The sequence below is a fragment of the Spea bombifrons genome, chromosome 10 (assembly GCF_027358695.1).
Source record: "Spea bombifrons isolate aSpeBom1 chromosome 10, aSpeBom1.2.pri, whole genome shotgun sequence".
NCBI lineage: Eukaryota > Metazoa > Chordata > Amphibia > Anura > Pelobatidae > Spea > Spea bombifrons.
The window spans coordinates 786,657-801,616 of NC_071096.1; the positions used below are offsets into that span (position 1 = coordinate 786,657).

A 14,960-nucleotide genomic window follows, 5' to 3' on the forward strand; every position below is an offset into this window, starting at 1 on the left:
ACATGTAATTACTTTGGTTTTCTTGATCTCCCGGCGGCTCCACTAACTTCGTAAATTCAACGTTGACGTGAATTTCTATCCCGTACAGGAGGGCGATCTTAAACAGCATGAGCTGCAGCTGCCAGATACCTGGAACCCAGAAAACACTTCATCAGAAGAACAAAACACTTCCCGGAAATATTCAAATAATATACAAAAACCGAAATAAAATCATTATTGTAATTGGCACAGCGTCCGGGATGGGGAATGGCTCTCGCGCATGTTTCGTAGAGACGCCCGTTGTGTTGCAGAGCTCCGTGTTTCTCCGCCAAACCGGTTAAACGGGTTTGTAAAGATGAATCTTTCATGTTTATAAAGTCTCCGGGATAAACGAGGCACGCGGTTATTTGAAGTGGTAATAATGTTAGGGTTGGAGCTGATGGAGCGATGACTTCATGTTCTTCGGCGGATGGGAAATGTACGGTTTGCTGCTAAATTAAAGAACGCGTTCCAAGTCACTCCACGTACCCGTCAAAACTAAATACAGGATTGTTTTTATAACTTAGACAAAGGATGTTTGCCATCAGTGAGAGTAAAACGCGTCTGCAACTCGCTGTGCAGTTCCCTGAACCCGGGAGCTTCCTAAACAGGAGATCCAACACTCAGTGAATTCGTGTGCCCAGTTCCTCAAAGCTTTTCAGAGCAGCGCAAAGTCTAAACAATGAATATGGCAACTTGTAATAGCAGGGGACTCAGCGGCTCACAATACAGGGGACTCAGCAGCTCACAATACAGAGGACTCGGCAGCTCACAATACAGAGGACTCAGCAGCTCACAATACAGGGGACTCAGCAGATCACAATACAGAAGACTCAGCGGCTCACAATACAGAGGACTCAGCAGCTCACAATACAGAGGACTCAGCAGCTCACCCATACAGAGGACTCAGCAGCTCACAATACAGAGGACTCAGCAGCTCACAATACAGAAGACTCAGCAGCTCACCCATACAGAAGACCCAGCAGCTCAAAATACAGAGGACCCAGCAGCTCACAATACAGAAGACTAAGCGGCTCACAATACAGAGGGCTTAGCGGCTCACAATACAGAGGGCTCAGCAGCTCACAATACAGAGGACTCAGCAGCTCGCAATACAGAGGACTCAGTGGCTCACAATACTGAACTCGGCAGTTTGTAGTTGAACTCAGCGCTTTCCATGTTCGTTGAACCCATCAGCTCGCGGCTGGGTACAGGGGGGGGTCGTTCCCTTTAACAGCGGGTACTTACTGATGTGATCGATGGCCCCGGCACAGAATTTGCCGTAGAATTTCTTGGCGCCGAGGCTCCTGAGGTCGTGGATGGTGTACGGCCACAGATGGAGGACATTGTTTCTGGAAAACGTGTCTCTTTTTTCTACCACGACCACTTTGGCTCCGAGGCAGGCAAGTTCTATGGCAGTCCGCAGGCCGCAAGGACCCCCTCCGATTATTAAACACTAGAGAAAAGAGGGGACAATGAAATACAATGTATCCGTAGAAACCACGGCAAGCACGACATCAAAAAAAAGACTTCCACGGATCAAAATCTTCTGGTTCAGGCGACTTACAAGATTTGGTCAACAGTACTTATTATTTAGATTCATAAAACTGAAGGGGTTAATTAAGGGGCTGGCTGGGCCAGGAATTTTAACCCTTTGTGCACCAGAGCTTTTTGGACACCTTCTGAACTCCACGTTGATCACGATTATTGCCTAACACCCAGTGAACCCTCCATCCATATAATATGCATTAAAGTGACAGGAGAATGAGGATTATTCCTGCGCGGCTCACGGTCTATTCACACTCCTGTCACAGAGACTGAGCCGCTCCACAAGCTCCCTGGCTTCATACAGGACTCGCAATAGTCCCGGGACAAAAATCACGGATCAGGTAATGAGGCCACAAAGCGATGGAGCGGATCATATTCACCCCGGCCCTGATGTAAAAACCACCCATCTGCCCCAAGCGCTCACTAAACCCCGCCAGGCGGTGTATCGGTATAGATCCGAGTCCTAATACTCAGGACAGGATGTTTAAAACCCAGCAACCCGTCTGCGCCGGCGTCAACGGCGGGAGACGCTGTGTTTAAAAATAACATTTTGAGAAATTGGTCATAAGCTGAATCTAGCGATTTCCTCATACTTTCCCCTTGTTCTGCAGACAGGATTACTCATTCCCGAGAATACATTTCCCGTCCCAAAATCACAGAAGAAATGCCATTCCTTTTACAAAACATGCGCCACAAAACCCAAATCTACTCCAGATGTTATGTGCAGAAGCGAGGTCGCTCTGATACGGAGACATTATGTTCAGACACGAGCGCGCCAGCTTGTTACACGCTGCCAGGGAGGGCAATTATTCCGGGCATTAGAGTTCACGCCACCCCGGTGCATTGTTCCTTACGGGTGCATCATAACAGGAGACTGTGCAAGACTTTTAAGCATTTTAATGTCTTTTTTACAAGAAATTCCCTGGCATTTTAGTTTTTAGACGTTCATCGAGTCAAGGCCTTCACACTCTTTTATTTCTCGCATCAAAGCATTGATTGTACAGCGAGACGGAACCCGTTATCAGTATATAATTATACAGAGTCCTGCCGACGGCATATCCAGGAAGGTGATCACAAGGTCAGCTTGTGGCCTATTTATCCAAAAACATTGAAAAGCTAAAAAAAAAAAGACAGAAGTAATGAAAGGTCTGAAGAATTTCTCCCCGGAGGAATAGTTACAATCCCCAAATGGAACTAAGTAAGTGAATAATATGCAGCAGAACATTGTGACAGCTAATGTTTTTCTGTATCAGAATCCCCACTGCCTGCAGACTAGGAGACGTGACGCTGTCCCATCCATAAAGCAGAGTTCTAATCACTTTAGCGCAGATTCCACGGCTGATATATTGTTGCAAACAAGTTTCATTTGTGGTTTTAGAGTTCACTGAGAATGCTTCTGTATTCAGGGCTTTCTCTCTCCTCGTTAGTTTACAATAAAGTATATCGATCGCGTGATCTGCCAAACCCTACCGCAAAACGGCTTCCCTCTTCTTAATAAGACGTTTGGTAAAGTTTTATTTCAGATTCTTTGTTTACACTGAAAAAAAAATCACTTTGGCCAAAAAAACAAACAAAAAATGAAAACATCTGCAGAGTTTTCCAAGTCGCATTTTAGTAAAGAGTTGGCTTTCTGGCAAAGCTCGGACACGCCGCGGAAATTCTGATCCCACCGTCCTGCCTCATAGAACAAATTCTCCGAGAAACACAGAGAACTGGCCCGGAAAACGCAGAAGACGCAGAACACGGCGTGCTAGACTCCGCGTTTATAGATCCTGGAGAAAGCGGCTTGAAACCAACACAACGGAAGCGGCGGAAATGCTTTCCACGGAACAAGAGAAAACATCTAGCAGAGCATCCAACCAGTGACGGCTTCGGAGGGCCGGGGGCCGACAGCGCGTATCGGATCGGCAGTCTGGGGAATTTTACTCAGCCCCAGCGCTAGGAGCTTGTAGAGGCTTAAAGACCCTTTAAATTCCACATATTCCTGGGTTTATACGTTGGGCTGATATAAAACAGATCCTGCACTCATTCTATGAGCCGCACTTTTACAGAAAACCCTGCTTTTTCGTGAACGTGATGTAATGATTATCGGGCGCGCATTATCTCTTGGCTGATAAAATTCACCCAAGAGGATAAGATGTCTGCGTGTCAGGCGGATTAAAGAACGTCGCCTCTCGCTCTAAGGTTGCGTTTTAAGCCGCCTGGTTATATGCAGGGGCGATGGCAGTCGGGCTTCACTTAAACCTCTCTGGGATTCTTGCCCAGACGTGGATCGTGCCACCGAGCAACAGACCTGAACCGTCATCTCTTTGTGAATAACGTGAATTATTTTAATTATTAGTTATTGCGGCAAATAAACGTGGCAAACCGCGTATTCTATATGAAGTGTATATAGCCGATGGTAACGGGGTCTTCTGTAGGACAGCAGAGCATTCGGAGGACGAGGGGCGAGCGCTGTCTGGATCCGATCCAACCTGGAATCCCACATGAACAGCAGCTGCTTAAATATCTAACGCAGTCAAAGCAAACAGGAGTTTAGCGAGGATGTTCTCTGCTCCTCACTAATGCCACTTTGTACAAATCTTCAAAAGATAGAAACATGATTCAACTTCTTAGGAGGTCCGCTCGTGAAGAATGAGCGTCATCTATCAAAACCCAGCTCAGCGTTCAGGATATGAGTGTGCCGACCGCCTAAACTCATCCCACAAAGTCAAAAACAAATAGAGATAGATTGAAACCCGAAGAATAAAAGGGCTGAAGCCCAAAAGAAACAGCCCCAGGCCAGTATTTTTACTTCTGTAGCATCTAGAGGTCACCGACAGGAGACATACGGATTCTCGCACTTATTATTGGGAATTGTGTTCCTATCTGAACTACACAATAATTAACACACATTGTCATCGTGCCCAGCTGGGGTCCGGAGCAAAGGACGTGAAGGTTTGACGTGTTAGAAGACGTGATCAGGTTGGTGATTCCGAAAAAGCCGCCAGGAGACGGCGAGGCCGATGGCAGCCAGGAGATTACGTCTGAAATGCATGAACAGAAAAAGCGGCCAATTTCCTTATCGCAGGAAAATAAAATGTGGTCCCAAGGAGAAGATAACGTGGCAGGGATACTTTCCTGTCCCCTGACCCGAGATATGGAGCCACAAACTCTGTGAATGACATCATGCGTCAGGGAACCTGAATAACATCAAATCCATGGATAACCGAGGCTATCCGAGAAACGCGTCTGGCTACGTCGGCGTGATATCAAAGTCCATTCGTTTTCTTCTGATACTTCTATTAAATGCTGTAATTTGATTAATCTTCCAGAAAATGGCTAAACGATTTTACATTATTTTCTGTCGGGACCCCCGTGTACCCAGAGAGCAGGGGGTGTTATTAAAGGGCCGGCTACATGACATTCTGCGGACCCTCGGGGGACTCCCGGCCTGATCGCAGATACTCTGAAACGGGGCTTGGTCGTTGGATTTAAATATATTGGCAGAAAGTCGAATAATTTCTTTGTTACCCAGAGTGCCAGAAATGGATGTGATGTAACCGAGCGGAAAGAACAATGGGAACTGCAAGAAAATCCTTCGTATTACAGACGCCAAGAAAAGACAAAGAAAAAAGAGACGAAACCAGGACTTCTAAGAAGTAACCGGGGATTCTACGAGTCCGGGGATGGATCCGAACAAGGAAAGTGCCGTCGACGTGTAAAAGCTTCCATGGGAATGACATGATTGGGATCAGGGCTCTGTAAACCCTGGAACTTGGCCTGCACATGAGGCTAAGCTTTCGCGAATCACGCGGGTTATCGGGGTGAAATTATGGGGGTTCTGTGGTGGCGCTGGTCCACATGGTCCACACAGTGAGTTGGGAGAGACACCCAACATTGTTACCGCTATAAATGGATCTCCCGTTATTGCACCGCGACCCTGTGGGCTGTTTTTGTGGCTGCTGGTAATCATTATTCCAGAACAGGGGTATTTTATGGCAATATTAGGAGGATCTCTCTCCGTGACGTTGTCGGAGCAGCTGTTCTGGATTCTCCGGCAGCTGACGCTCTCCCAGGGTATACGGTTACACATGCCTGGGGGATACAGGTCGCCCATTCCGTGTCACAAACAACAACAACAAGCAATTATATTTATAATTATAGCAGAGCTCCTTTTATTTTAACGTCCCCGATCGGGAGGCAGACGGAGCTAGCTTAACCCTAACCATTCCAGAGAGGACAGCGATACGCAAGCCCCCGCAGCAAGTCCAATAACTTCTCCCATGACTTCATAAGCCGAGATGTTGAGTGATGAAACACGGGTTTGGCATCGCTGCCCGCGTCTCTAATCCGACAGCTCGGCCCACGTTCCGCACGCCAGATACGAGTTCGCTTCGGCGTGACCGGATCATGCGAAAACAATGATGTGAAGTCAGGAGCCCGGTTTGCGGAATGAGAAAGTCGGCCCTAAATGCCCATCCCTTAAACCGAATGGCTAAATAAGTCTATTTTTAACGGGCACTTTTACCAAAATCTCCCTTCCCGCCGTCTCCATGACCAGCGCCGTTGGAGATGATTACCTCTCGCAAAAAATAATTGTATCTGTTGTGTCTGCACATTGATAGAAACCCCTTATAATTAACCGTCTGATTCCTCTGGATGGGTCAGAAGTTATATAACAAAAGGCTTTTGTTACCGTGCAAACTCAGCACTTTAAGAAAAAGAAATGATTAAATGCGTCATTTTTTTCAGATGTGATCAAGCTATTCATCAAGAAGCACATAATCCCAGGACAATATTTCCATTGTTCAGAGTTAGGTAAATTAATGTTAATGTAATTTCTGGGGGTGGGAGTTAAGCTGAAAAATTTTCTGCGGCCCATAAGAAAAAAAAATAAAAGCTCGGGGCAGTTTGAGAAAGATCAGCTTTTTCGATTTCACAGAATTTTGATCCGTGTCGTGCAAAGAAGAGCAACGCATGCAAAACATCGTCAATCAGACACAAAAGCCGCAGCCCCCCCCCCCCCGTAATGGACCCGTTCCTTCAACGTGATACTTTCTTTCTTTTCAAAGAAACTGGACGGAAAATGTTACGATTCCTGCAAAGAATTTTCTGAATGACAAACGACGTGATTAATGTAAATGTTTGTTAACAAAAGAATATTTGGATTAAGTTGCTTTGGGTCAGGAAAGTCACCCTGAATATTCACAGAGACAGAGGAGTCGCAGCAAACATGAAGAGGACAGACGGGCCGCGGCGGACGGAGGAGAAAAGGGGCGACGTGGGATTTTACGTTATTAAAATTAAACGGTCTCAGAGGATAGACTCGGAGGAGTCAGAAACGCTCCAGACCTCCGGCACTTAGTGACATAGTCATTTAGGGTGAAAAAGAGACAAATCCATCAATTCAATGAAAATCCAAAAAGAGAAACGTCGCAACGTTTGCCTCGAAATTCAACCCTTTGAATTCCAGAAGACCTGAGGACTGCCGGCTCCAGCTGGCAAAGGGTTAACACACAGAGCGCTCTGGTGTCAGCGGCTGATAAGGAAAGGCACAGGGCTATCATGCGCAATGCATTTCTCCGCATGCGATGAGGCGCTTGACATGTTCTCAGTCTGAGAGGCGGAAGCCGGGGATTACGTGAAGTTAGAAGAATGCGTTTTCCGCGGTATATACATAACGCAGAGCGCTCGCTGAATAAATATCTCGGGCCGATAAGGGCTCCGTCAAGTGCTATGTTTTCATAACATCTCTTAAAACGTCCCAAGCGCTCGAAAAAGATCCAACCCCGATTACCAAATTTGTTCAAATATTTCAGATAACGACGTGTTCGGAGGGGGGCTCGGGGCGGGGGGGGGTGACTCACAGCCAAAGAATGCAGCTTAACACCGACAAGATTTTAAACGTAAAAGGGGCTTTTTATTAACAAAAATATCAGCGTTAAAAATAGGGTCTGCGTACAAGGAATGGCACAAGGGGCAGCAACGCCAAACGCGCCACCGGCAGGGGAGATACCGTCTCACACCGCTGAAATCAGATCCCATCATGCTCAGGCAGCCATGAGAGCAGTGTAGGGCTGGCCGTGTAACTCCGCAGGTTCTATGTATGCGTCGCGGTATCACGCGTTCATAATGTGTTACTGGGGGTTATTCTATGGTTATTTCATAGAAGGATTTCAGGGCGATTCCCCCCACTGGGTATTTATCCCGTCTAAATATACATTTATCAGTAACGTCCTCTATCAGCGTGAATGGAAATGTCTTGGACCGGAGAGCGGGTTAAGTGGTTAATCCCGAAGCAGAGAGGGGGATATGCCGGTGCTCAGAGCTTCACTCCAGAGTCTCATAATGACTATAAGTGGATGCGAGTGGCAGGTTTCCTTTAAATAGCCCGTGTATTGGGTAACAGGACGGCTAAGGGTTATGTGAGTGTGGAGAAGATTCTCACCCCGTCTGTCACTCAACCTCCTGCTGCGTTTTACAGAAACATACAGCACTGTTAGGGTTAATCCATAAGCAAACACTGAGTTTAAATAAAGCTCCTTTGTGTTGTCTGGGGCTCAATGATCAGAGCTACCACCCTGTGGGGCAGGTAAATGCACCCTGGGAGATCAAAGGGTAAAAAACACTGGGAAGATAACGTCTCAAGAGAACCGGACACCCGTGTGGGATGAGACCCCCCTCCCCCCGACAGTTATGCTTTCGAACTCATGTGATGGCGGTTTGAACGCAATGACAATGGTTTGGCTACAAAGGCTAAATGTTCTGCGTGCCACAAAGGGCCACATTTATATATAGAAGGTCTGATGCAAATTGGTAAATGAGCTGTCACCATGGAAACCAGTTTGCACCAGAATTACAACGTTATGATGTCATTTTGCAGCACGGGACACAGGGTGATGGCAGCCGCCCACACGGCTTCATTGCCCAGGGGCCCGCGGCGGCATGGAACCGGCTTACCTTGGTGTCCAGGCATGCCTTCCCCTTCTTGTATTCCTTGTGGCCGTTCTTCTTATCGAGTTTGTTCCACAAGGCTTTGGCTTTCCAGCTGGTGACTTTGGCCTTGAGTTTGGTGTAGAAGTGCCGGTGATCTTGTTGGTTCAGTTCCAGCTGCCGGGTCAGGATATTAAAGGCCTGCAGGGTTCCTTTGCACGTGGTGGCCTGGAGAAAGTTCTCAAAGAGCTGTCCAGCTTGGCCCTGCTTGTCCTCGTCATTTTCATTCATCTTTCTTCAACTGCGGGGAAGCTAAACGCAATCAGCCGGACACAGGGGCATGGGGCGCGTTATCCGGGGGCCTAATCACCGGCGACACCTGCAAAGACACAGAGATCATTTTAACTTCAGGAAACACATTCAGGATACAGAGTCATCAGGGGAGTCGTCAGGGGGCCGACACGCAGCTTATTCACGCAACAGAGACCTAACGCTCCTCGTCTCTACAAAGGTCTTTACAATCAAAACAAAGTTACTGCAACAAGCAGACGGAGAAAGATGCCCCCGAGACGTGACCCCCCCGCCGGTTATCGAAGCAACCTCCCACCGCGTCGCTAATGGGTCTGTCTGTCCTTATCCTGCGATTTGGGTCATTTAGTCAGGTTTTCACAGGATTCGGAAGAAATACACTTTTAAAACTCAAACAAATCATTATATCTAGAAAAAGGTGCAAAAGCTAACAAAAGCCTCTAGGAATCGGCTCAGGGACAGGTCCCAAAGCCAGGAACGGTCACCAGCCGCGCCGCGATCACATACATGATACAGAAAACAGACACGGGAGAGAGCCGGAGGAGATAACACAAAGTCCACAAATCTGTGATTTACCAGAAACCATCCCCGGGACGTCCCTAATCCACACCGGATTACCTGCCCCTGCTGAGCGGGTCACCCCCCCCAGGGGTAGTTACTTCCCGTTTAACTCGTGGCTGAGGATGGTTTCACGAGATGCTGGACATGGGACCGGCTAGAAGAGGGTTTAAAGACTTGTTTGTATCGTTTCTGTATCGCTGCACCTGCTTCATGTTCTACAAAACGGCTTCCGCGGCTTCTGTCTGATGCGGTCAATTTTCTGCTTTTTGGAACAATTTCTGCTAAGGGTGAAAAAGCTCTCAGCGTTCATCCAAAACAACTAAAATAACTTATTTTAGGTTCCTCCCAAAGTCTGCTTTCCAAACCACAATTAGACACTCCTTGCGAAAACAGAACATGGTCAGCGAAGTTCCTTTTTTTTTTTTTGCAAGCTGCAGTTTACTTAGATGTGACTTCCATGTAAATACCGAGCTTCCTTTATTAAAGATCTTTTCTAAAGCATCGCTGGGTACATGGGGCCGACCCATCACCTGGGAAAAAAACTTTATATCAAAAGGCTACAGAATCCATATTTTTTTAATCGTGAGATTCCTTTATCAGGAGTTTTCATTTTTTTACGCACAGACATTTAAACGTTTCCACGAAAGGAAAGAAATTGCATCGAATGCGCTGGTTCCCCCCCCCAGGGATGGGGGAAGCAGTTGTCTGTCGAGCTCTTTATTATCTGAGCACTTCCTGATCAGCAGGACGGTGAGAGATACAACAGGAAGCGGGGAACGGAAGTCAACGTTTTGCTGCTCTTTGCGGACTGTTTATGACGATATGAACTACAGTTCTGTTAAAATACGAGTAACAGTATCAGAACCGGTCCTGTTACTCGGGTCCAGCCTGCATGCTGCATACATTTTCCCTTTTTTCAGCCTGTTTGGGGGTCAGGTTGCCGCAGAAGATTTTGGGGATGGAGGTGATCCCCAGCGATGAATAGCAGAGATAATCGGGAAGGGTTTCTCGCTCCCTGCAAACAAATAAGAGACAGACAGACAGCCGCGCGGTTTATTCCCGCTCTGATCTCCGCCGGCTTTATAAATAGTTCTGTAACCTGCCGGGAACATTGTGTCCTTAAAGTCGGACGCATCCCAAAGAACAATCAAACTCTCAGAATAACAGATCCTTTTCTGCCTGGAAAACGCTCTTGGATCTGGAATCCTTGATTTAACGGTTATACCTCCTGATTCAGTCAGCGTTCATCACAGAGGTCACGTCCTCGCAAAACACAGAATAACCGACACGGGGACAGCGGGGGGGGGATAACACGCATGAGGCGTGAATCGGGGAACAGAGGACATGATAAGGACATGACCCCAGGATGGAAAGAGTAAAGAGAGGTCACAAGACTATTTGGGGAGAAACAAAGAGGGTTTGGTCATCCTAATAGAAACGGCATCATTAGGAAGATAATAAATGTTTATAGGTAGGGCATTCAGCTCCCAGACTAACTACCAGCTCACCTGATTCACACAAATGCTGCCTGAGGATTATGAGAGTTGTAGCTCTCCACCTGCGAGCTACCGCCAGCTGCTGGACATGCCCCCATTATCCAAAATCTAAGCAAAATGTCAGACGTTAACCCCTGCTAGCTCAGAGCTCAACAACCTTTTACAACTCCCATCATCCATAGGCAGGGAGTGAAATCTTACAACTCACGACAACTCACCCGCAAACCCTGCAAAAACAACTCACCCGCAAACCCTGCAAAAACAACTCACCCGCAAACCCGTTTACTGAATAAACCCACGAATTCTTATTACTATTATTATCACTTGCAACTAAAATACTTTTTCCACTAGTTGATCATTTAAGAAATATATCCAAACGACCTTAAAACCCCTTTTGTCACCCAGAACGCGGTGGGATGGCCGATGGCTCAGAGGCGGTGGTCTCGTGGCCAGGCTCCTAAGAGATCCTCGTATCTGAGCACTTGGCAGGAATTAATTATTAAAATATAAGCTTCAAGAACGAGTAATGTGACTCGAACTAAAATAGGTCAAGTTTTCCTTCCCACTAATTGGCCAAAGAGAGGAGAAAAGTCTTATTATTTTCAGGTCGAGGCGTAGAAGCTTCTGGATTTTTATCTCCGTGTCTATGAAGCTCTGAGCCGGGTTACTGAGATGCGATTAAATGAAACTGGGTTTGGAATTTTCCTTCGGCTTCTAATACCGGCAAAGAGCGAGGAGTCTTTAGAGCAGTAAACAGATAAACCAGATGGCCGAATGTTACAGATCAGATGTTCCGCAGCAGATACAGTTTCAGTCCATATGATATAAACCGAGCGTGCGCGCCGCATGCTGACAGGTCCTGTCTGTGGACCCACGAGCGCAGTACCTTTATATCGCTTTATATAGCGCCATCATATTCCGTAGCGCTGCAGAATGGGTAATATAAATCGCGGGTCCACCTGGTTAAATCAGACGGAATTGGGTCTATTCACTAAACCTGGGTTCTGCGGAGTTCATTCTCAAATCAATGCCATCGACATGAAAGTCCGCCCCACAGACCCGGGTCAGGGGTTCTGTCTCGCTTCTGGTGTTTGAAGGATCCTCCATTGTTTGCACTGATATGCGCACCAAACACGCGCAACAGGTAATTCATGCTAAAAACGTACCCCTTATTGTAACGGGTATAACCAGCTCACCGCAGCCCCCCATCCCTGAACATGTGTGAAGACTCACCGCCAGACTGTCAAGGAACGTGTAAGCTCAATGGTCCGCTGTTCAATGCAACGACTGATCTGTACATCCCAACCCGGTATCCGACACCAAAATTATATGACTGACATCGAGACGCTGCAGGAAGGTGATGCTTCCCCGTCACTCTTATGAATTATTCGCATCGTGTATCCCGGCCGGCTCCATGTCAATACGAGTTTTTTCCAGCGTCAGCAGAGTGGGTTTTTTGCAGGAAATGTTGCGGCTCGCTGCGGACAGACCCCGTCGGGGAGAGGCGGCTCGCTGCGGACAGACCCCGCCGGGGAGAGGCGGCTCGCTGCGGACAGACCCCGCCGGGGAGAGGCGGCTCGCTGCGGACAGACCCCGCCGGGGAGAGGCGGCTCGCTGCGGACAGACCCCGCCGGGGAGAGGCGGCTCGCTGCGGACAGACCCCGCCGGGGAGAGGCGGCTCGCTGCGGACAGACCCCGCCGGGGAGAGGCGGCTCGCTCTGGCACTCTGAAGGTTGCAGCTATCAGACGGTCGTGCAGAAGGAATGCAAGATATTTCAAGCATGAAACTTTTTGGACAAGCTCTGCCCGGCCAACCTGACCCCCTCCTTTACCAGCATCTCCAAAAATGTTTCGCTCCGTGTGAACAGCATGCAGAGCGACGCGTGTTCCCGAAATTTCCGAAAACCCCCACAAAATTATTATTCATTTTATTAAATCATGGGATTAACCCTTTCAGACCCCCAGGGAAGCCCACTGCCCTGCACACTTTTGTTGCATTTAAAGAGTTAATGCTTACTGACCCATTTAGGTTTTTGTGCCCCCTTTATGTTATTTGGGGAATAAACGCAAGGAATAGGCTCTCGGTGAAATATCTAACGCTCTTTATTTCTATAAATATGGAAGTAACCGTGAGCGTTCGGGAACCTGCGATTAATCCCCGACTAGAACTATTTTAAAACGCGTTCGGCCGCTTTAAAGGTTTATGAAAAGTTTGGAAGATGTTGCAGTAAATCTTTCTTGCAATAATGTTACCTGCTTCGTGCTCTTGGAGGATAATATTTCCCGTCACGGAGCTGGCTGCTTTGTATCTTTTTAAATGTTTCTAAAATGTGGCAGAGCGGTTACATTTTTAGAATATCATAAACTCCTGAACCTTCTGTAAAGGTCAACACAACAGATTTTAAGGATATATATATATATAATTTTTTGCATTTTTCCAGGTGTGGACCTTTCCTCTGACGCCAAATGAAATCACCGGATATATCGGGGTCGCCCGTGGCCAAGGCGCATGTAATAGGGAAGGCTGCCATGGAGTAGTGACGTTTCTCACTGGACTCATTATAATACGTTTAAGTTCTTTGACACCGAAGGGTTAAACGTGATATATACGGTTTATTTCACTAACCCCCGGCAGCCCTAATGGCTCTCGATTTCATTTTAGATAAATCTGGTGGCTCACGCCGCACGCTGAGATCCCACACGTGTCTGCAGTTCATCTCGACGACGTTCTCACGGGGTTAATCTCGGCTTGTAAAGTTTAGTTTGATTTCTAGGTGGAGACGGAACAATGAAAACCCCCGTAAAGAGCATTAATGAGACCGTAAGACGGAGAGACCCCGTCCGCGAAGGCTACTTAATAAAGACATTTCCTGCAAAAATCACCGCTGGAGGGGCGCTGAGGACGTCCAAAAGTAACACGTTCTAACCCAAACCCAGCGCACACGCGGGAAATCGCCGGTTCTGGGAGGCTCCGTCTGGGTGGGACGATGTTGGACCCCGAGGAGAGCAGTCATTGTGAGTTTATCCAAAGGTAAACAAAACAAGAGCAAGAAAACCCAAAAATAATAAGGCCGAGCCAAGGAAGGGAAGGCTCCGTTTTATCAACTGAGCGCATGTCCTAACGTTTCCCCGCAGAACGCCTCGTTCCTCAGCGTCTCCTGATAAGAGACGTTCCGAGACAGGTTCCCATGATTCAGGTGCAGAGAACACGTTCTTTACATCACGGGTCGCTTTCACCGCCTGCGGTATCCGGTGCGTGCTGAACACGGCCCCCCGTGCCGCACGGCGCCGATCCTTCCATACCGCACCGGCGGCAGCCCGACCCGCGTCCAGACCAGCCGAACTCCATCGCCTCCGGGGATCTGGAGCTGAATCATCTCTGGAGCTGAATAATCTGCTATTAATCACTAATTACTAATAATGACTTTATTTGAAATCCTGTTATATACGGGCGATATTACCTGCCACGGCTTATAAACGGGCCACGCGGCGTTTACAGATCGCGGGAGAGACATTCATCTGGGTTTTATTGGATGTTGGAGCCTCTCTGAGTAACTTCATTTGTTTCTGGGGAGTCCTGAGAAAAATGTCCAAATTTTATTGCAACGTTATCGTCCACCCAAGTGTCCCATCACGCGATTCGCCAAAAAGCCTGAAATCCATGAAATATCATCTAAAGCCGAAATGAATTAAATGCGTGGGAGCGCGCCGGCGTCTGACGGGAGCGCGGATATCCGGGACAGATCGTATCCGAGAATCAGGAATTTCCGATTCTTCATCATACGAGATTTAAAGCTCGTTAGCGGCCGCTTGGCGAGGGGACGGGAGGTCATTGCCGTGAAACCGCAGTCAGGAGATCCAGATCTGACCCAGAATCCAGATAGAAACATATTCCCCAAACTTACCTCTGGAGGCACTAAATGCAGGAGCTCTGATTAACTGCTTATGTGCAGCAAAAAAAGAGGTAAAACTGCAAAATAATCATTTTTGGTTAATTATGCTTAATGCAATAATTATTATTTGTTACCATATTGGGACATATACGCATGTCACAGTATATATAATATATTAATGTATACACTGCTGGGGACGGTAATTATAATTTGCCACCCC

At 47.5% G+C, this 14,960-nt stretch overlaps 1 protein-coding gene across 4 annotated transcripts in view; it reads right to left on the reverse strand.

The window, feature by feature from the left end:
* MICAL2 (microtubule associated monooxygenase, calponin and LIM domain containing 2) overlaps positions 1-14,960 on the reverse strand; it is a 45,319-nt gene that overhangs the window by 22,483 nt on the left and 7,876 nt on the right. For all 4 annotated transcript variants that reach the window (XM_053448961.1, XM_053448957.1, XM_053448958.1 and 1 more), the window contains exons 2-4: positions 8,509-8,860; positions 1,267-1,474; positions 13-129 (exon numbers count right to left, since the gene is read on the reverse strand). In XM_053448961.1, coding sequence (XP_053304936.1) covers positions 13-129; positions 1,267-1,474; positions 8,509-8,772 — 589 coding nt within the window. In that variant the 5' untranslated portion in view covers positions 8,773-8,860. The remainder of the gene's footprint in view (positions 1-12; positions 130-1,266; positions 1,475-8,508; positions 8,861-14,960) is intronic.